The sequence below is a fragment of the Phalacrocorax aristotelis genome, chromosome 12 (assembly GCF_949628215.1).
Source record: "Phalacrocorax aristotelis chromosome 12, bGulAri2.1, whole genome shotgun sequence".
Taxonomy (NCBI): Eukaryota; Metazoa; Chordata; class Aves; order Suliformes; family Phalacrocoracidae; genus Phalacrocorax; species Phalacrocorax aristotelis.
Genome location: NC_134287.1, coordinates 3,992,340 through 4,011,863, shown reverse-complemented (window position 1 = coordinate 4,011,863; position 19,524 = coordinate 3,992,340). Strand labels below are relative to the sequence as shown.

General features: G+C 44.3%; 2 protein-coding genes and 1 long non-coding RNA gene across 7 annotated transcripts in view; 2 read left to right on the top strand and 1 right to left on the bottom strand.

The window, feature by feature from the left end:
- The window catches only part of SLC16A12 (solute carrier family 16 member 12), a 36,736-nt gene extending 29,416 nt beyond the window's left edge, over positions 1-7,320 (top strand). For both annotated transcript variants that reach the window (XM_075107837.1, XM_075107835.1), the window contains 3 exons: positions 2,084-2,675; positions 3,771-4,030; positions 5,171-7,320. In XM_075107837.1, the coding sequence (XP_074963938.1) occupies positions 2,084-2,675; positions 3,771-4,030; positions 5,171-5,433 (1,115 nt within the window). In that variant the 3' untranslated portion in view covers positions 5,434-7,320. The remainder of the gene's footprint in view (positions 1-2,083; positions 2,676-3,770; positions 4,031-5,170) is intronic.
- A 76-nt stretch (positions 7,321-7,396) lies between these two features.
- Positions 7,397-8,995, top strand: LOC142063743 (uncharacterized). The gene is made up of 2 exons (XR_012662851.1): positions 7,397-8,035; positions 8,208-8,995. It is a non-coding gene; the product is annotated as an uncharacterized LOC142063743 (long non-coding RNA).
- A 1,928-nt stretch (positions 8,996-10,923) lies between these two features.
- On the bottom strand, positions 10,924-19,314 carry LOC142063731 (interferon-induced protein with tetratricopeptide repeats 5-like). Of its 4 annotated transcripts, none has more exons than XM_075107824.1 (3): positions 13,977-14,404; positions 11,547-12,955; positions 10,924-11,427 (listed from the first exon to the last, which is right to left on the bottom strand). In XM_075107824.1, exons 1-3 carry the CDS (start codon positions 13,979-13,981, stop codon positions 11,411-11,413), a joined length of 1,431 nt encoding a protein of 476 aa, XP_074963925.1. In that variant the 5' UTR covers positions 13,982-14,404; the 3' UTR covers positions 10,924-11,410. The 4 variants fall into 4 exon arrangements, with proteins under 4 accessions (XP_074963925.1, XP_074963926.1, XP_074963923.1 ...); XM_075107825.1 differs by having other exon boundaries at positions 11,628-12,955; XM_075107822.1 differs by lacking the exon at positions 13,977-14,404 and adding exons at positions 18,151-18,232; positions 19,184-19,314 and having other exon boundaries at positions 11,384-12,955.
- Between the last annotated feature and the right edge of the window lie 210 nt (positions 19,315-19,524).

Genomic DNA, 19,524 nt, shown 5'->3' with positions numbered 1-19,524 from the left:
GTCAGGAAGGACTCCTGTTGCAGGTGATACACAAAAATCTTCCCTTTTTTTGCCTGTGATTTGGCAGAAGTTTGTTATGGTAGGAGTTCTAGACTGTCCCCAAATATTTGCATGTTAAAAAAAAAGTTTGCATCAAAACAAAAGAGTAAGTGGGCAGAGGAGCCCTGGGTGAAAATCTGGTACTTCAGCTGTGCACCCTATTTTTGTCTGCGTTACATTCCATTTGAAAAGCAAACAAACTTCTGGTTGCTAGTGTTGCTGTAGCAGCTCCTCCATTTGTGTTCAGGTATGGTGGTGACAAATACCTTTGCTCTGTCCTATCTCCCTGTGTTTGCTGTGCACAGCGGAACTTGAGAGGTGCCCTGGTCACACTGACATTCCTTCCTCATTAATACTGACCTGGTAGCCACGGTGATATAAGCCCTTGTACTTGGTCCCCTGCTGTTTAGTAACAAGTTGCTGGAATTACTGCAGTTCACATGCTGCCAACAGCTTATTTGTTTAAAAAAAAAAAAAATCCTTCTTGTAGTGCATGTCATTCCTGTATTACAATGTTAATCTTTGACAAATATGTTCATAACAAATAAAAAGGCTCCTTGTAACTCAAAGGACTGTGCCACATACCATGTTAATGCCACTGAGGCTTCCCTAGCAAGAACTGCTGTGAATAGAGGTGGAAAAGCAGTTGCACTTTGTACGTGGAGTTGTAAAGAGCCAGTTGTACAAGCAGTGAACTTCCAGTCTGTGGGGGCTGATTAATGGAGGTGAACTGTTGGTAAAGGCTAGAGGTGGTGCCCCAGCCCAGGGGGGAGGTTGGAGTGCAGCTGGTGAAGCTGCAGGACTTGAAGCTATGAGGAGTGAAGCAGCGGTGAGATAGGGGGGTAGCAATAAGCAGCAGAGGTCCTTCTAAGAGGTATGAAAATGTTTTCAGCCCCAAACTTTGCATTTCCACTTTTCACAAGACATTTATTGGCTTCTTTTGGGACCTATTTCTCCCTGCCAACTCACTAATTAATAAATAGGGTGTATGCCAAATGGAGTATGATTTTCACAGCTCTCAAGTGATGATGTCTAGCTCAGGGCTGCTCCTCCAGCTCTGCTGCCCACACAGGTCCATCCCAGCTCTCTGCCCTGCTCCTCCCCTCGCCTCCTGAGGGGTGCCCGCTCTGGCACCCGCTGCCTGGAGTCCCTCTAATCCACTTATCCCATCCTGGCAGGTTTAGTGCCCACCTGGCACAGTGCGGCCTTTGAGGAGGACGTGGAGAGCTGTTTACGGTGCCGGGTGATTATTTCCTCTGTTGGCAACCAAAGGCAGTGGGGACCGTTTTGCCCTTGATGTAGGACATGCTCCAAAACCCTAGTCAGGAACTCACTTCTGCAGCTGATCCAGAACTATATGTTTTGGGTTAAGGCAAACATTTGATGATTAAAATCTGCTCTCTGGTTCTGCAGCAGAGACCACAATCTTTCTCCCAGTCCAAGAGATGGATCTTATTTGTTTATTAAATTGGACATGGCTTTGTTTTCTGAGGCTTTTCTCCCTCTTTACGTGTAGGTAGGGATTTAAAATGGTCAGGGCTCCAAGCAGCTGCTGTGTGGAGTCTGTTTAGCTGACTATAAAAAGGTTTATTGTAGAATATTAGTAACAGGGACAGACTCTTTATACTGTGTTTCAGAGACCTGAAAATTAATGTTCAGGGTTGCAACAGACCGAAACACAAAGTGGTGCCCCATCAGGACAGTGTGCCCAGTGCCAGCATCTGCGCAGGGCAAGACCTCATCTTGCATCCAGGGGAGGCCAACACACTATTTCTCTGACGTTTATTGATCATTCTTGTTCTTTCTGAGCCTTGTTATTGTGGACTAATGATGATCCGTTAAGTTTGTCAAGTCAGTGACCCTAACGGTGGAAGAAAGGAGCCATCCTGGTTTCTTTTCACACTGTGACTGAGCTGCGTGATACAGAATCAGAAAAAGCTTCCTATTCATTGGTGCTAATGAAAGTGGGTTATGTGCTTTAATTTAATGTGTTCCATATGTCATGCTCAGTATTAAGCCATCCGCACTGTGCTTTCTCTTCTAGGACTTGGGTTTGCGCTCTGTTATTCTCCAGCCATCGCAATGGTGGGCAAATATTTCAACAAAAAGAAAGCGCTGGCCTACGGAATAGCCATGTCAGGAAGTGGAATCGGTACCTTCATCCTGGCCCCCGTGGTCCAGCTCTTAATCGAGCAGTTTTCCTGGCGTGGAGCTTTACTCATCCTGGGAGGTTTTGTTTTAAACCTCTGTGTCTGTGGCGCTTTGATGCGGCCTATTGCTCTTAAGGAGGACCGTAAAACTGCTCCTGAGTTTCTTGAACAGGATTATGTCCCCAAAGCACAGAAACGAGACTTAAAGCGAATGTCCATCTGTTCACCTTTAATCAAAGCGTGGTCTCATGAAAGTTTATGCTACTGCTCATGGAAGGAATACGACTTTTTACTGATGCCAGGCTTCATGGTGCTGGCACTGTCAGTTCTATTTATGGCATATGGCTGTAGCCCTCTTTTTGTCTACCTAGTGCCTTATGCTTTGAGCGTCGGAGTGAGTCATCACCAGGCTGCCTTCCTCATGTCCATACTTGGTGTCATAGACATCATTGGTAATATCACCTTTGGATGGCTAACAGACAGAAGGTAACGGCTTATGGCTAAGCAAGTGGGAAGTGTTAGCTGGTGGGGAGGCTGGATGCAAGTGAGGTGTAATATGTATAGAAGTTAACAATATGGACTTTTTCTGTAGGATATGTAAATTTTCAAAAAAACAAACAAACAAAAATAACGAAACAAAACCCAACACACAAACTTTCAGAAGTGCTTACTATTCAATGTTTTTACCTCTTCTGAGTTTGTTCAATTCTGCTGGTTTAATTTCTTTTTTTCCTGAAGAAATGATGTGTTTGTGTAAAGCCTTTGCATTTGACAGTGGAAAAGTAACCCCCTGCCTGAGTTATGTTGAGCATGATCCTCTGTCCTAGAGGATCTCACTGAACTTCCTCTGCCTTTCCACCTCTTTTGTGCTGCTGGGGAGGCACAGAAGTCATGGAAAACGCTCAAGGGTCTGGCCCAACACCATCGTACATACAGTCAGAAGAACTGACGTAAAATTGTTATATGTTTTCCAGTACGGGAGAGCTCACTCCAAACATCTGCGTGCAGCATCTGTAACATCAGTAGAGACTGGCTAAATTAAGAAGGATTTTGATTCTAAAGGACACATTCTTTGTGCGTATTTAGTTTGTGGGAAAAATCAATTTGTTTTGTGGGGCAGAGAAGAAAGGGAATTGCCATCTCACTTAGCTCATGCAAACGCCAGTGTTTGAGGGCTGATGCAAAGGATGACATCTGAGAGAGGTAAACGGTAGTATTTCTTGAATAATACTGCAACCAGCACCTTGCTGAGCTGGGATGTAAAGCCTGATGGATTGCAACTTCAGAGGGCTGCAAAATTCTGGCAGCAGAGCGGCTCCCCTCACTAGGGGCAGCCCAAAGATCACGGCAGGCAGCATGGGCTGCTGCTCACCAGATGTTTCTGCAGCGGTAGGTGTGCAGCTTTCCCTGCTTGGGCTCACCGGTATTGAGCTTCTAATCCTGAAGACTGTGTAAGAAGATAGACTTAAATTTGAACTATATAAAAGAGAGAGAGAGACTGAAGTGCTGCATGCCAGGGCACAGAAACTGAGATGCTGAGCCCAGTGATAACAATTTTCTTTTCTATTTTGAAATTTGCAGGTGTCTGAAGAAGCATCGGCTCTTTTGCTACCTCTTTGCTGTGGGAATGGATGGCCTCTGTTGTCTTTTCCTGCCAGTTCTCCAAAACTTCCCCTTGCTTGTGCCTTTCTCATTTACCTTTGGCTACTTCGACGGAGCCTATGTAACGCTGATCCCTGTCGTGACGGCGGATGTAGTGGGAACATCTTCCTTATCATCAGCGCTGGGTGTCGTGTGTTTTCTGCATGCCATACCATATCTAGTGAGCCCACCTGTTGCAGGTCAGTTCACAAATTACTTTCCTATAATCTTATCGCTACTTCAGATTCACCTATTGTCGTGATGTAAAAGGAGAGAAAGGACAGCAAACACACACTGAATGTGGAGGTAGCCCCGGGGCAGGGAAATAACACACCTAGACCTTCATAAGATCCTAAATCTCACTTAAGCCCCTGTCGTGATGGGATGACTTCTACATATAGAGCGAGTTGAAATTTAAAAAACAAACCAGCGTAGAATGGGGCTTCTAAGAGCTGTTACATCACCACTTCATGTAGTTCAGAAATTGTGCAAGTAGAAGGAACAAAAGATTTCACTGTGAAATGACACGATTTTGAAAATGCAATCTAAAGAGAGTTTCGTTGCAAGGGGTTTTGTTTTTTTCATGCGGAAGACTTGATCTTTTCCGCTCCAGACTGCTTTGAACAGGTGGGTGAGACAGCTTTACTACTGCTTGGTCACAGGCTCATCACTAATATCGAACCATAATTTTTTCCCATCGGTTCCATTACATTGAAGTTAGGATGAGAGCTGTACTCCTATTATTCTTGAGAGACAACTTGACACAGTTTTGAATGTTGTGGAAGGAGAGAGATCTTTTTTCAAACAGCCAGCTATATATATGTCTCGCATATTTTGTCACATATTGTTCACATCCATGTCCAATTAATCTGTGCTTCTGAAGCTTTTAATTTAATTTTCCATAGCAAAAAAAATATTGCAAAATGGCATTATTTTAAGTGATTCATGAGCCTAGGGCATAGCTCATGAGATGTTTCTGTACGAGGATTTCATGTGCACAATATTTCATCCCAGGGCTCTCCAAGCGTGTCTAAAGACTGCCAGTTAAATCCATACAGTCGAAAGATGTTTGTTTAGTATTGTGGTGACGACTGCTGTGCCTTTTCTCATGGGTTTGACCTCTAAACAAAAGCCCATAACAGTCTTACCTGTCTGCTGAGGACAAATCCCTCCCTGCCCTAGAAGGGACAAGTATAGTGACGGTGACGTAAACCCATGTTGTTTGATTGTATTTATACATGATAAGTCCAGAAGTTTATAAAACTCCTGTTGATCCCAGGATCTGTAAATTATCGGAGTTTTGGCAGGCCTTTAAAAACCCATGACTTGCTTTCCTACAGGTTGGCTTGTGGACACATCTGGCAGCTATACTGCATCATTCCTCCTGTGTGGATTTTCTATGATATTTAGTTCAACGTTATTGTGCTTTGCAAGACTAGCAAAGAAAATCAAAAGAACGCATTTGCAGTCGCTCACCAATGATACCGGCACCAAAAGGCCCATCTGGGCAAAGGGAGCAATAGCTTATTCTGTCACAGCACAATTAGACCGAAAGGATGTTGAATTTTTGGCTGCGGATACAAACAGCTACAGCAACAGATGACAAGCGCCGTCAGGACTCAGTACTGCACAGCCATGACTGCAGCAGAGGTGACTCTGAAGGGTTGCGCGACTGAAGAGGTTATTTCTGTGAAACAAGGCATCTCTCAATTAGGTTTTTCTCTCATGTTTTAGTTGGTGAAAATCTACATATAGCAACAGTAATATCAAGTTAATGCAGAAACAGAAGAAAGCTAGACTGAAAAGAGAGAGTTTGTAGATACAAATGTTCACAGATTTATTTGAAATGCAATATGTCGACTCCACAGGTGATCTCAAAGACGATAATCGGCTGTAATCAAAAGAAAACTATAAAGTAATTGGTCACCAAAACTGAACACTAAAGTTTAAATTATTTCAGAAATAGTATTAATGAAATAAGCTTTTTGGTGTCCTGGACTATTTGTTTCAATGGACAAATCACACCACCAAAACACCTCCACATTTATCGGTCTGCAATAAACTCTTTGCGAATAACTGTTTCAAATACTAAAGCCTTCCCCCACCCCCCAAGAAAATCTGGCAGGAAACTGTGCTTTATGCTGAAGGCACCTCTGGAGCAGCTTTAATTTTTACAGTGTGCCTGAATTTTGTACATAAGTTGCAATTTTATTTCAAATATGGTTTTAGACCTACTTTCCTAAGCCCACCTCCAGTAAAATTTCGAGGTGGTTGCTGCTTTTTTTTTTTTTCCTGGATATTTTTAAAGCTTGAATTTCTAAACATTGACATTCCAGGTATGATCCTCCAGCTGATCCTCGTCTGGGAGGGTGGAAGAGGTGCTGTGGCTCCTCTGCTATCTGAAGAGGAGTAAATTTGTGCCAGGGGACTAGGCATGCTGATAGACAAACCTGCTTTAGCTGCATTAGTTGGAAGAAGCCCAAAGGCAGCCCAGGAGACCAGAGGAGGGTTTTCGTGTTTTCTCCAAATACAGAGCCTCTTCCTCCTGTAAAATCACCAGCTGTTGAAGAAATTTCGAGTCTGTGCAAGCAGATAACTGAGAAACTGCCCGCTCCACAGGCTATTAGTAACAAAGATGGTGGCAGACAAAGTCTCTTCTGCGTATTCCAGTGGCAAGTCTGTCTCCTCTTGGAGCCAGGAGCTGTATCTTCAGACAGTGAAAGCTCCCCGTTTGTGCCCGCCGAAGAGAACTGATCACCTCACTTGTTCTGGATGGCCAGAACACCAGTGCTGCGGTTTGCCGATGCTCTCCTGTGACTCGTGAGAGGAGTGTGCTACGGCTGGCTGCGTCACGGCAGCTATAGACTCAGTGCAGCTCATGGGGTAAATTACAGATGTGATGATTTAATAACTAATGGGACGTTTCTACATTGCCAGAGCGAAACTGGTGTCAGCAATGGAGGAAATTCCTGTTCTGCAATGCAAATCATGTCTGTGATTTGATGCTGTATAAAGCCGCATTCTCTTCTTTAGCAAACCAAGCAGAGTCCAAATAATTTTAATCAATGCTGAACTAATAGTTTTGTTAATCATCTGCAGTGTATTCAACGGTTGCTCATGGTGTCCTATACCAGTCTGTGCCTCAGAAGGGAAAGCAAAAATAGACTGATGTTCACGGATTTTATTTAGATCAAGAGTACAGCCATAGCGGCATAATGTATTTTTTATATATATATGAATAGTATGTGTATCAAGTAGCTCTATTATTCATGCATATTTCAAAAATAAGATATTAAAATTATTTTACTTCAGCTGTCTGTGCTTAAACAGAGCATTTCTCGCTGCCCTGCTTCAGAAGTGTGGTCAGAGCCAGTAGCATGACTTACATGCACAGCCACACATTAAGAGATGGGAGCGCAAAAACTGCTTAAAACTAATGACATAACCTTTTTCCAGCTCTGCGGGGCAATTGAGTCCTGAGCCCTAATTTTGATTCATAAAAAAAGATAAGAAATATCTATGAGTATTTCATAACAGTTAGGAAAAATAAGCACATTTGAAGGAAAAAAAAAAGTGGCTTTATTAATTAGTACTGTTGAAGATATTGTGTTAGATCTTAATGCAAAAGTTTATATCAAAAAGTAGGGAATGTGGTCTACAAAGAAGACAAGCTGTTTCAACAAGTTATAAGTTACCACTGTCATTTACTTTACAAAAATTTTAATTACCTTTTTTTACTACATCATGACATGTCAGCAGTTGTTCATGCCAGAACGACATACTATAAAACCCCATTGGAATAATACTATATGCATTTTTATGCTAGTAAACAATACCATGTAATACGTTATTAGCATTTTTAAATTTTTTTTTTTAATTTCAAGATATTTTTTCATAGGCTTTTCTGTTTAACTTACAATTAAGGCAGTATTTCTTGTTTAAATATCTAATTGATCAGAAAACATTCAACTGGTTTTATACACAGACCTTGTGTAGAAAATGATGGAATTATTTCAGGTTTTTCTAACACTGTTTCTGCTCTGAATTAAGCCAATGGACAAAAGGTTGTATACCTGAATGATGCTTTTTGTGCATAAACCACACGGAAATATCAGCCTTGTCATGAATGTCCCAGGTCAGAAACAGAAGGAAGGAAGCATAACGAGAAGTGACCTGCGAGTGGAAGAAAGGGGAATACAATCCAGGTTTGCAAAGCCTCCTGCCACACTTCTACCCCCTAGTCCACGCAACCCAAACCAAACAGCTCATCTTCATCCTGGCACGTGAAGTGTTTCAGGTGGCGCGTTACAGAAGTCTCTGGATTATACCATTTAAAAAAAAAAATTATTTATTGTACCTGCAATGGTTTTTTTTCAGAGATTACGCTATTCAGGCTGTTCTCCACAGAGGATATTCCCCGGCACGGCACGATGCAGCGGTAGGCAGAGATACCTAGGCTAGCTGTGAACAGTTTCCCTGGCTAACACTTACACTGCATGTTCCCACCAGCCCCGTTGAGCAGTGATGGATGGAGCACTACTGCTGAGCCTGTCTGCCTTCCCAGGACAGCATAGTCTGACTTGGCTGGGGAAACATCTCTGCGAGAAAGAAGCAGACGGATCCCACCTCAGATCAGTCCTGCCTGGGATAAACTCTATTCCGTGCAGTGAATGGGAACTCAGCGTAAGTGCTTACAGCTGCTGAAGTCATCCCACCTGTTCCCGTTCCATGAGGTTTGAAATGGGGAAATTATCATTCTTTTGAAATAGCTCGTGTTCTAGTGATAGTTTTTATCAGATCAGCTTTGGAACATTTAATAAATTGTACCTTGAAAAACTGTGTGAAAGCAGCATTGGAAAAGTCAAGTACCTTCTCTTGAAAAATAACCCTGTTTTCAGAAAAAGAGAAAACTTTGAGACTGAAACATTTCTGCCAGCTTCGATGATAATTTATCTCCTGAAAAACAAAGGTTGTCTGTGCTAGTGTATGGTGAACTTATTTTATATTGTCACAGCAATTCCTTGTTTGCTTCCTAAAGTGTTACAAATTTATGTGAGAAGGAAGAGCTTGTTTAAGTTAGGCTGTAACTTCATGTACTTCATGGTCAGCATAACAAAGTCCTTAGCTGGGATCGCCTCAATAAATAATACCTTCTTCTAAGTGACCATTCTGGTATTCCAGAAGAGTTTTCTATATAATTTAGAATGTGCTTTCAATTCATAAATGAATACTTCCTGAAGGGTTATATTCACTCCTTTTTCCCTGCACCACTGGCGTAGGCTCCAGTGATGTGTTCATACCTGGGTGCAAGCTGAGAGGTGTTCAGCTTCTCTGTGATTCTGGCTTTGCCCACTGGCCTTGGACACTGCAAAATGTGTGTTTCGTTTTGTCCGCTTCCCGAAGCCAGCTCAGCCTCTTCCCTGCATCGCCACACCAGGCAATGCAGCAGCACCACCCTGTGGGAAATAACGTTTCTCCTCATTTCGAGACACTAGGCAAGAACGGGAAGGCAGTGTTTGCACAGCGCATCTCCAGGTAGTACTGTGGTCCAGCGCAATCCTCCAGAGCCCGAGGAAGGGAAGGCACAATAAGTAGATTTCTTGCATCGCTGTGCCCCACAGTCAGTTTCTTTGCTAGGGGGAAGATTGAGCTGCTCTGACCCTTCATAAAAATTCAGGCTCATATTTTTTCTCAAAATACTTTATCTCTTCTCCTTGTTGCTACAAGGTTCATTTTCCAGGAGAGGGGCGGGAGAGGCCCTGGTGGTGGGGTGTGGAAGGGAGCATGGATGTGCCAGCACGGCTTTGGGAACCTGCACCACCTCTTCCTCGAATACTTCCCTGATGCCCTCCGTGGCCTCAGGTGGGTTTGGATGGCAGCGATGCTGATGTTAGACGCCTCAGGACTGAGAAAGGCAGTGAGGTCGCCTGACATACCCTTTTGCCCACAGGGCTGAGCACAACACCGTAGGTAGTCACCAGTTCCTGATTTCAACCCTGCTGGTGTTCCTCCCAGCTGTCAGGAGTGGTGTGTCAGTCCTTCTCCCACTCCTTCCCGTTCTCCTCCCTCCCTGCTCTTTCCCCAGGTAGGGCCACCTGTGTTTGTAAGAGAGAAGCTGGCAAGTGACTGGAAAACAAGGACGGATTTTGCCCCAGCTCTTTCTTGGGAAGGAGGTGTGGTGGTATCTTGTATACCGCTAAGCCCCTGATCATTTTCACTTGCATTATGAAAGAGTCTTTGAGGGAGAGCTGAGAGGGGAGAGGTTTCTTTGTTTCACGATCCGGCATCGTATTTTACACTCCTTCAGGCCTGCCGTCCTGCCTCTACATGGGACTGCTGTTGCAGGGGCAGGAACGCTCCAGGATGGCTGCAAACAAAAGTGCACATCCTTCCTGACGGGCTCTGTCACCAGTTTGCTTCATTCTACCCTACTGGCTAGTGCTCAGAAGTGTTTTGGAAGTACAACATTAGTTTTCCCTGAGCAGTGTGTTCTATTATACCAAGGTAAAATACAGTGGAATTAGGCCAGCCTGTTGTAAAGAATACTGACTTTTAGTTTTGTATCTAAAGACAATCACCTCCTCCACCCGTTCTCTCTGTCCTTTCAGCCCTTTCTTCCATCACGTAGCTTCTGTGGGCACCCACCCCTCTTCCCACGTGCCCCTTGCGTTCTGCTGCCCTGTTGTCTGGTGCTCATGCAACTCTGCTCCAGCTGCACTCTGCCCTCCGTGTCCAGTTCAGTACCTCTCTTGTGTGTGTTTTCTATCCCCGGCTTGTTTCACAGGCGTGGCTGCAGATAGCCATCTCTTTGGCGTCTCAAAGACTGTCTTTCCTTCCTCTCTAGATGTTTGCTGTGCCTGAGAGTGCGGTTTTGGGTAAACTAGATGGATGTTGTTTTGTGCACGTTTAATTCTTTGGTGCAACACCTCTGAAGCCAGCATTGCTGAGAGTCTGGGCAAACAAATGGGGCTATCTCCTGACTTCTTCGTATCCTGCCAAAGCTTTATCCCTCTTACTTTTTCTAATGGCTATTTCCCTTTCTTTCATTTGCTACCATGAGGACTGGTCAGCAGAGAGATATCAGAAGCAACAGTTGATGGTTGCAGTGCTCTTTAATAGTTCACAACAATAATACATGTTTTGTAAGCTTTCCAGTGAACTAGACAAACAGTAGTTATTTTTCATAGTTAAACAACATGCAAGGTAGTAAACTGAACAAGTCTTCAATAAATTTCCTCTAAATAACACTAAAAAAAGACATTTTTAAACAGTTTGAAAAAGCATTAGAAATTCCATCTGTGTAAAAGCATGCCTTTCAAGTGGATAGATCAAATACGACAATATGATTCCCTTATCTTTTTCTCAGTAGAAGGTAAGATCTGATTTCCAGCTTAGAAGTTCTGTGTTCTACCGATCATCGCTTAAACACAACCTTTATAACAGCATTAGCATTGAAGACTAAGACAGCGTAGCTATTATTTAGTCTTTCTAAGCATGCTTTCTGGTGGGTGAACTAACAAATGAACCACCATCATCTGCAGTTTGTACATGACCACCAGAAAGTGATGTCACCAGACGTTTCACCTGGTTATAAAACCTAAAAAAAAAAAAAGAAAAGGTTTTAGAGTAATTTTGAAATGTCCTTGGATTTCGGGTTTTTTGTTGGTGTGAAGGATTTTTGGGAGCTTTAGCTTGAGATGGAAAGTCGTAGCTCACATAATGCATTCAGATATTCTTCGTTGTCAGGACACAATGCAATGGCTTTTTCATAGCACTTGATTGCTTCATGTTTCTCACCATTTAGTTTATGCAAGAGTCCAAGTGTGCCAAAATCTGCGGCATCTCTTGAACCTCTCTGAATTTTCTCATTCAACAATTTCTTCAGAGCTCTTCTGCAGTTACTTCTTACATAAGTATCTTTTTCAATTTTCAGCCCTTCCAGGTAATACTTAATGGCTTCAGATTCTGATTTCATATGAAAAAGCTGAAAATTGCCATACTGGTAGCAGTAGAGTTGTTTATCATCACAGGACAGAATACTTTCATGAAGCGCTTTCTGAAATGACTCTTCTGCTTCTTTATACCTCTTTCCTTCTGCGTATATGCTTGCAAGATCGACATGGGCCAAAAAAAACTTTCTGTTTTGCTCAGTCACTGTTTTAAAATGAAAAATGGCAAGTCGGATGAGTTCCTCCACTTGCTGTTGAGGTGGATATCTTGTAGACTTTTTCAATTGAAACAGCTTTGCTCTGTAGCAGAGTCCTAGTTGGTGATGCAAAAAGGCAGATTTTGGTGTCACTGCTAGGGCCTTTTTCAAAACCTCCAGCGCCTTGTCCATTTCTCCTTTCTTTCTGTAAAATTTAGCAGCATATCGCAGGAAATAAGGAAGGTCAGGTGTTCTCTGCATTGCTTCTTCAATGTAGCTCTCCCCTTCCTCAACTCGCTTTAAGACCTGGAGTTTTAATGCAAGTAATGCCTTAATGACGGTATCGTTTGGATTCAGTTCTGCTGCACGCTTCAGGGGCTCGAGGGCCAGGCTTACATCTACTTGTTCTCTGTAGAAAATATCTTCCAAGCGATACATTGCTATTGCATAGCCGGTATTAAATTCTGGGTTATCGGGTTCACTCTTCAGAGCATTTTCAAAGCAATTCTTTGCTCTATTGTAGTATTTTGCCCCAAACTTTAACAAAGCCCATCCCTGCTCAGCACAGATCTCTGGCAGCTCAATCTTCTGCTGACCAGTACTTGAAAGCTTTTTGCAGCTGTTTTCTACTTTGCTTATGTAAGCCTGAGCTTCTTCATATCTCTCCATGTAGTAATATATCCAGGCATAGTTCCCCCAGGTAACAAGACTTCTCCTGGGAATTTCGTCTGGATAATTTTTTTTAACTTCTTCTTCAGCTTTTTGGAGATTTTTCAGGGCTTCCTCATTTGACTTCTTTAGATGGTATACATAGGATAGTAGATTATAATTTGCGATGTTGGATTTTACGAAAAACTCAATCTGATCACCTACTGTTTCCTCTAAGTTATCGAGATCCACATCCTGCTTCATCAAATTCCATGTGAAATAACAGTCTAGCTGCAGCAGCGAGCTCTTTAAGGAATTCTTGAAATTGGTACTAGAAGAAATCAAAGAAAAGATTACTTATACTCCATTTGCTTTTTGCTGCCCTTGTTTGTAAACTAGGCATGATGTACTTCAAAAGCAGGCAATACCTCACCTGGTGCCACTAGTCAACAATACTTCAAACAAGCCAAAGCTGTGGGAAGCCATAGATCTAAAGAGGCGAATAGTTATTTCGGTAATTCTCCTCACCAGTCTATGAGGGCACCTCTTACATAGCAACAGAGCTGATGGTCTAGATGTCAAGGAGGAGGGCTAGTCTCTGTGCTAAAGCTGGCACACCTCTGGGCTTCAGAAATGTATTTCGTATTCTGGGAAGAATTGCTGAAGCCTACCCAAAAGAGATAATAAAATAAAAAATGTCCCCCAGAATACAGAGGAAGTGATATCATGCCTTTCCCATGTCTCTGTATATTTTACGCTTTGGATTATAAATTTCATTTTTAATTTCCTGCATTTGTAAATCCTTGTTTGTTAGATCATAGCACCATTTTTATGTTATGATTGTACTGATGTATCCAGTAGCTGGCTCCCAGATCCCACCAGTCTTCCCAGTTGCTGGCACTTGTGTGTACAGAGCAACCCCGCTCCGCTTGCTAGTACAGACCCCATGCTCGCTCACTCGCTCACTAACCCTATGGGTCCCCAGAAACTGTCTTTGCACATCCAGTAGCTGGTCAGAGATCCTCTCTCTACCCAGGTGCCTCACCCCTAGACACATGCATGCACGCCTACGGACCAGACCCAGGCTGCAGCCTGGATTTCATCCCTGAACTGCATCCACAAAGTTTCAGGTCAGTTCACAGAGACTGGCCCTTGTTGGAGAAGCAATGACATTACAATATGCAACAGCATCCTTATTTTATTTTGATTCTTCCAGTAATTATTCTGTAAAATATTTTTTCCTGTTTGGTTCCCCAAAGTCCCTCACTGCTTACATTTATGTAAATAATAAGCATTATTTTTCTATGGCATAGCAAAAAAAGCATCTTTCAGAGTCTGGGTTGCTTGCTTACCTCATGATTTTCCTTCTCTGCTCATTTGTTTCAAGGAAGCTTCAAAGCAAAAGGACTGCTGTTCACTGTTCTTATGACTCCCCTTTTATATGCTTGAGTGCTTACGTGATCGAGTAATTTAACAGGAATCAAAAATGAAACTTCAGCTTGTGCTTGACTCTGAAGAGAGGCTAGAACAGCGGTCAGTAGCGGAATAGAAACTTATGAGTCAGGCAGCTGCTTTTTTCAGCCTGGCTCCGTGCCATGTATTACTCCGTGCTTTAGGTTCCTGTTTTATTGTTACTCTGTCATCCACGTAATCCTCTCACAATGTCTTATCACCACTGCCTGCATCCTTCATCCTGGGTCTCCACGGCACGACGTCTCTGCTGTTGTATCAGACCTGTATTTTTCTGTGCTACGCCATTGTGTAGAAGTGCTAAATATCTGTTCGTTGTTTATTTCTGCCACTAGGGGAGCAGTGTCTAGAAGAAGGAATCGAAACTAAGAAGTGTCCTTGCATGCACCGGTGCATGTACCAATTTTAACCATAATATTACTATTATTGTGACCTTTTCTGTAAACAAGTATTTTAACTGCATTATATTTCCTTCTCTTTTTGTAATAATTAGATCTAGACTGATAATAATTCTTGCATTAGGCTAAGATTTTCATTATACTAACAAAAAATTTCTTGTCTCTACGTATCTATGTAACATTTACTTCCTCTTTACTCATAAACAAGATCCTTTACATAACATCACAGAACTTCTCTCCATTCTTGAATCCATTTAATTTTAAAATGTGAGACCATCTTGTTAAAAAATATGTTTAATTAGATACTGTCTAATGTGCTTTCATAATTAATATCTGTAGAATTTGAGCAATCTGTCTGTCCCTCCAACCTCCCATTTTAGAATCATAGAATAGAATCATAGAGTCATTAAGGTTAGAAAAGACCTCTAAGATCATCAAGTGCAATCATCAACCCAACACCACCATGTCTTCTAAACCACGCCCTGAAGTGCCACGTCTACATGTCTTTTAAATACCTCCAGGGATGGTGACACCTCACATCTCTGGGAAGCCTGTTCCAGTGCTCAACCACTATTTCAGGGAAGACATTTTTCCTTATATCCAATCTAAACCTCCCCTGGCGCAGCTTGAGGCCGTTTCCTCTCGTCCCGTCACTTGGGAGAAGAGACCAACCCCCCCCTCACTCCAGCCCCTCTCAGGTAGTTGCAGAGAGCGATAAGGTCTCCCCTCAGCCTCCTCTTCTCCAGGCTAAACCCCCCCAGCTCCCTCAGCCGCTCCTCATCAGACCTGCTCTCCAGACCCTGCCCCAGCCCCGCTGCCCCCTTCTCTGGACACGCTCCAGCACCTCGATGTCCTTCTTGTCCCGAGGGGCCCAAACCTGAGCCCAGCATTCGAGGTGGGGCCTCCCCAGGGCCGAGCACAGGGGCCCCATCCCTGCCCGGCTCCTGCTGGCCACACCAGGGCTGACACAAGCCCGGGGGCTGGTGGCCTCCTTGGCCACCTGGGCACTGCTGGCTCATGCCCAGCCGGCTGTCAGCCAGCACCCCCAGGGCCTTCTCCGCCGGGCACTTCCCAGCCCCTCTGCCCCAGGCCTGGGGCGCTGCCTGGGGTTGGTGTGACCCAAGGGCAGGACCCGGCACTTGGCCTTGTTAAACCTCCTACAATTGACCTCAGCCCATGGATCCAGCCTGTCCAGATCCCTCTGTAGGGCCTTCCTGCCCTCGAGCAGATCAACACTCCTGCCCGCTTTGGTGTCACCTGCAAACTTACTGAGGAGGCACTCAGTCCCCCCATCCAGATCATCGATAAAGATATTAAACAAGACTGGACCTAAAACTGAGCACTGGGGAACACTGCTTGTGACCAGCTGCCAACTGGGTTTAGCTCTGTTCACCACAACGCTCTGGGCTCGGCCGGCCAGCCAGCTTTTTACCCAGCAAAGAGTACCCCTGTCTAAGCCATGAGCCACCAGCTTCTCTAGGAGAATGCTGTGGGAGACAGTATCAAAGGCTGTGCTAAAGTCCAGGTAAGTAACATCCAGAGCCTTTCCCTCATCCACTAGGCAGGTCACCTGGTCATAGAAGGAGATCAGGCTGGCCAGGCAGGACCTGCCTTTCATGAAACCGTGCTGGCTGGGCCCGGTCCCATTTGTCCTGATCAGCTCGCTTAGATGAACTGCTCCATAACCTTCCCTGGTACCGAGGTCAGGCTGACTGGCCTGTAGTTCCCTGGATCCTCCTCCTGGCCCTTCTTGTAGTTGGGTGTCACACTGGCAAGCCTCCAGTCATCTGGGACCTCCCTGTTAACCAGGACTGCTGGTAAATGATGGAGGGTGGCTTGGCAAGCTCCTCTGCCAGCTCCCTCAGTACCCTTGGGTGGATCCCATCTGGCCCCATAGACTGGGAGTGTCCAGGTGACTCAGCAGGTCATAAACTGCTTTCTCCTGGATTGTGGCAGGTGTATTCTGTTCCTCATCCCTACTTTCCTTATTTTATAGGAATAAGCAAATAAAAATGCATATAAGGATGCCTTACAAGGCTTCTCATTGTTCCTGGTATATGACAGTGTCAGCTCCCCTCATTTTGTGAGGTTTTTAGTGGATGATGCACAAGGTTGTCCTCCTGTCCTAACAAGCCAGAAACTCATTATCACCTCAGAAATGCTGCTGCCACTGTCATGTTCAATCTCAACAATTACAGACAAGAATTAACAGTATTCCATGGTTTTATTTATAAATTTTTATAATATCTGACTGCCAATTTGTATGTTTTCAAGAATTTTAGGTTCTGGCTTATAAAAGTTTATCGTCTGCAGTATGAACAGTCCATATCCCCACCCTCACAAGTGTGTAGGAAGCATCTACATAGGGGGGAGCAAACCTGTGGATCTGGTGGTCAGCTGCATGTATCCTCCGTGTTTGGCAAGGCCGTGGCTCTGTCGGGCCGGCTCCAGCGACCCCCAGGCTGTCCAGGGGGGGGAGCCAGGGCGGCCTGCAAGCCACTGTGGAAACCCTCGCTCGGGGAAGGCTCCCAGTGGTGCAGGGAGTTTCAGGCTGCACGGAGTGAGTTCACAGTGGGCAGTAATGCTTCAGCACAAGAGTGTCCTTTGCCTCTCCCTTCTTTCCCCTCTTTTCCTTTCACTTCTCGTCTTTCCATTTCCCTTCTCATCTTTCCTTTTCCCTTCTCATCTTTCCTTTTCCCTTCTCCTTTCTTTTAAAAACAAACCAAAAGAAAACATCTTACATAGGAGAACTGGTTTCGACAAGAAGTTGGAGAGACTTAGTAACACATACCCCCTCTTGTGTCTCATTTAAGTAATTTTTTTTTGTGCGCGTGGGTGTGTGTGTGTGTTGTTGGAGCTGATGTTTCAGAGCTCAAGATAAAGGTTGCTACAGCTACTACTCTGAGTGCCATGCAACCTTCTAGCAATCAGGTATTTGATAAGTGGCAAAGAGGCAGTGAATTGGGAAGGGAAAAGGATTAGAGTATCTAGACAGATTCATGCATTTTATGGAAAATAAAGGTTACAGGTAGTTGTAGAAAAATTTATTTAAAAGGTTTCTGCAAGGCCAAAATCAAATGTAGCCACTAATTATTTACTGCGCTACTACATATCTATGGGTTTCTTGACTCTGCTTCTGTCCTGGGCGTCTGTTTTCCTTGGTAAATTGCTTGGTATCTAGCTTGGTACATATGGGAAAATGCAATTTTCCTTCTGGAATGCAGAAATTTGCCCTAGTATCCATATGTTTTACAAAGTTAGTTGCATCTGTATGCTTTGGTTTGACAGAAATGCCTAGCGAATAAAGTAAGTACAGGAAATTGCTCAGAATAAAGTGAAAGTAAGAGAACAGTTATGCAACGCCTTTCTGCAGCCATCTTTGTGACTCGGCACAGCACAGGAAAATGCAGAAATACTTCTACAGCCTTGTCGCTTTCACTTTGGGGAAACCTGCAGCTGGGCTGACCAGCATCAGGGAGAGCTGCACTGCACAGCAGCAAATGCAAGAGCATTTGGAAAACACTTGTGCAGAAATGGGCTGGAAGCAACTGCATTCATATTTAATACAAAGGCTATGTTTACTTGTGTGTTCTGTACATATACAATGATAGAGAAAGGCTTCAAAACTATCTATACATTTTAGAGAGAAAACTCATACCTGTACATTTCCTTGGAGCTGAAACGGATACCTGCTGACAAAGAATTCTCCCCTGGTAGCATTAGCCCAGCCAAACAATTGCCTGAAATGCAGTTTTCACTATTAAAATATTGTAAATGAACTCTATCATAGTAAACAACAGGATCACTTTAAATATCCTATTTAACGCTAGTTTCCATTTAGCCTCATTTAACATATAATTACTCTGTTTGACAGCAGCGGTTGTGGCACTTTATAACTCAGGTTTTCCCTCCAGGGGGAAAAGTACCTTGTAATTAATTTGACAGAAAACCCAAGGGAATCACTGAGCAATGTTTTTGCTACCCAAGTCCTTTAAAACCAAACGACCCTAAAAAATGGGACCCAGGAATGCCAACGGTTGCATAGTGTCACTTGTGACACTATGTGATGTATCCATGTATCAAAACAAGGGTATGCTATGAAAACTTCCAATGATTTTTTCAATTAAAATCTTTATGCTTTCTAAATAAACAGAAACATTTCTGTTCTTGACACATTCCTGCTTTACCGCTGTGTATTTTGTATCAGGTTTCTGTATTGCTCTGAAGTTGCTACTACAGATGTAGTAATGTGAATATTTATATTAGAGAATTGAATTTGGTCCAAGTTTTTGCAAGCCTGGTCACACATCCCCTGACCACAGACACGCTTCTCTGTGAAATCATAGATTTCAGCACATAAATGTGCAACACACTGCAATACAGTGCCAATTAGTCGCCTCAGAAAACGAAGATACAACAGGTTTGCAGGAAGCCACGATCAATAACCCTGCTGGAACTGTGCGCCCAACTAAGCCCACTTGTATTAGAGTTTATATATTTAGGCTATGCTCAAAAATGATGGAAAGATGATCTATTTGTGTAAGAGTAACGGTAACTGCTGTCAACGCCTTATAGTCCTCACAAAGGGCCGGCTCTTCCCGAGAGGTATCCCCGGCGATGGAGAGGCCCCGCCGCCTCCTCGCTGCTGCTGCGGGCTCCGCGGCGGGGTCAGGGCGGAAAACAAAACACACCCTGTGAGGAAATGTGAGGATCCCGGGGACTCCAGGCGAGGAGCTGGTGGAGAGACGAGGAGGGCTGCGAAGCAAAACCCACGCGCGCCGTTCTCGGGGCTTGAAGGACTTCTGAAAATGGAGGCCGGGGGGGGACGGGACGGGCGGGATCTACACAAGCATCGCTTGAGAAGCGCTGAATCACGCCGGCTCAGGCCGCGCACGCCCGGCCCGCCGCCGGCGGCGGGAGCGGTACGAACGGCCGGGGCTGGGCGGTGAGGGCGGCGGGCGGGCTCGGGGCCCGGCGGGGCGGGCCGGGTGGGCCCTGCCGCCGGCCGATAGGCTGCGCCGCATGGCCTGAG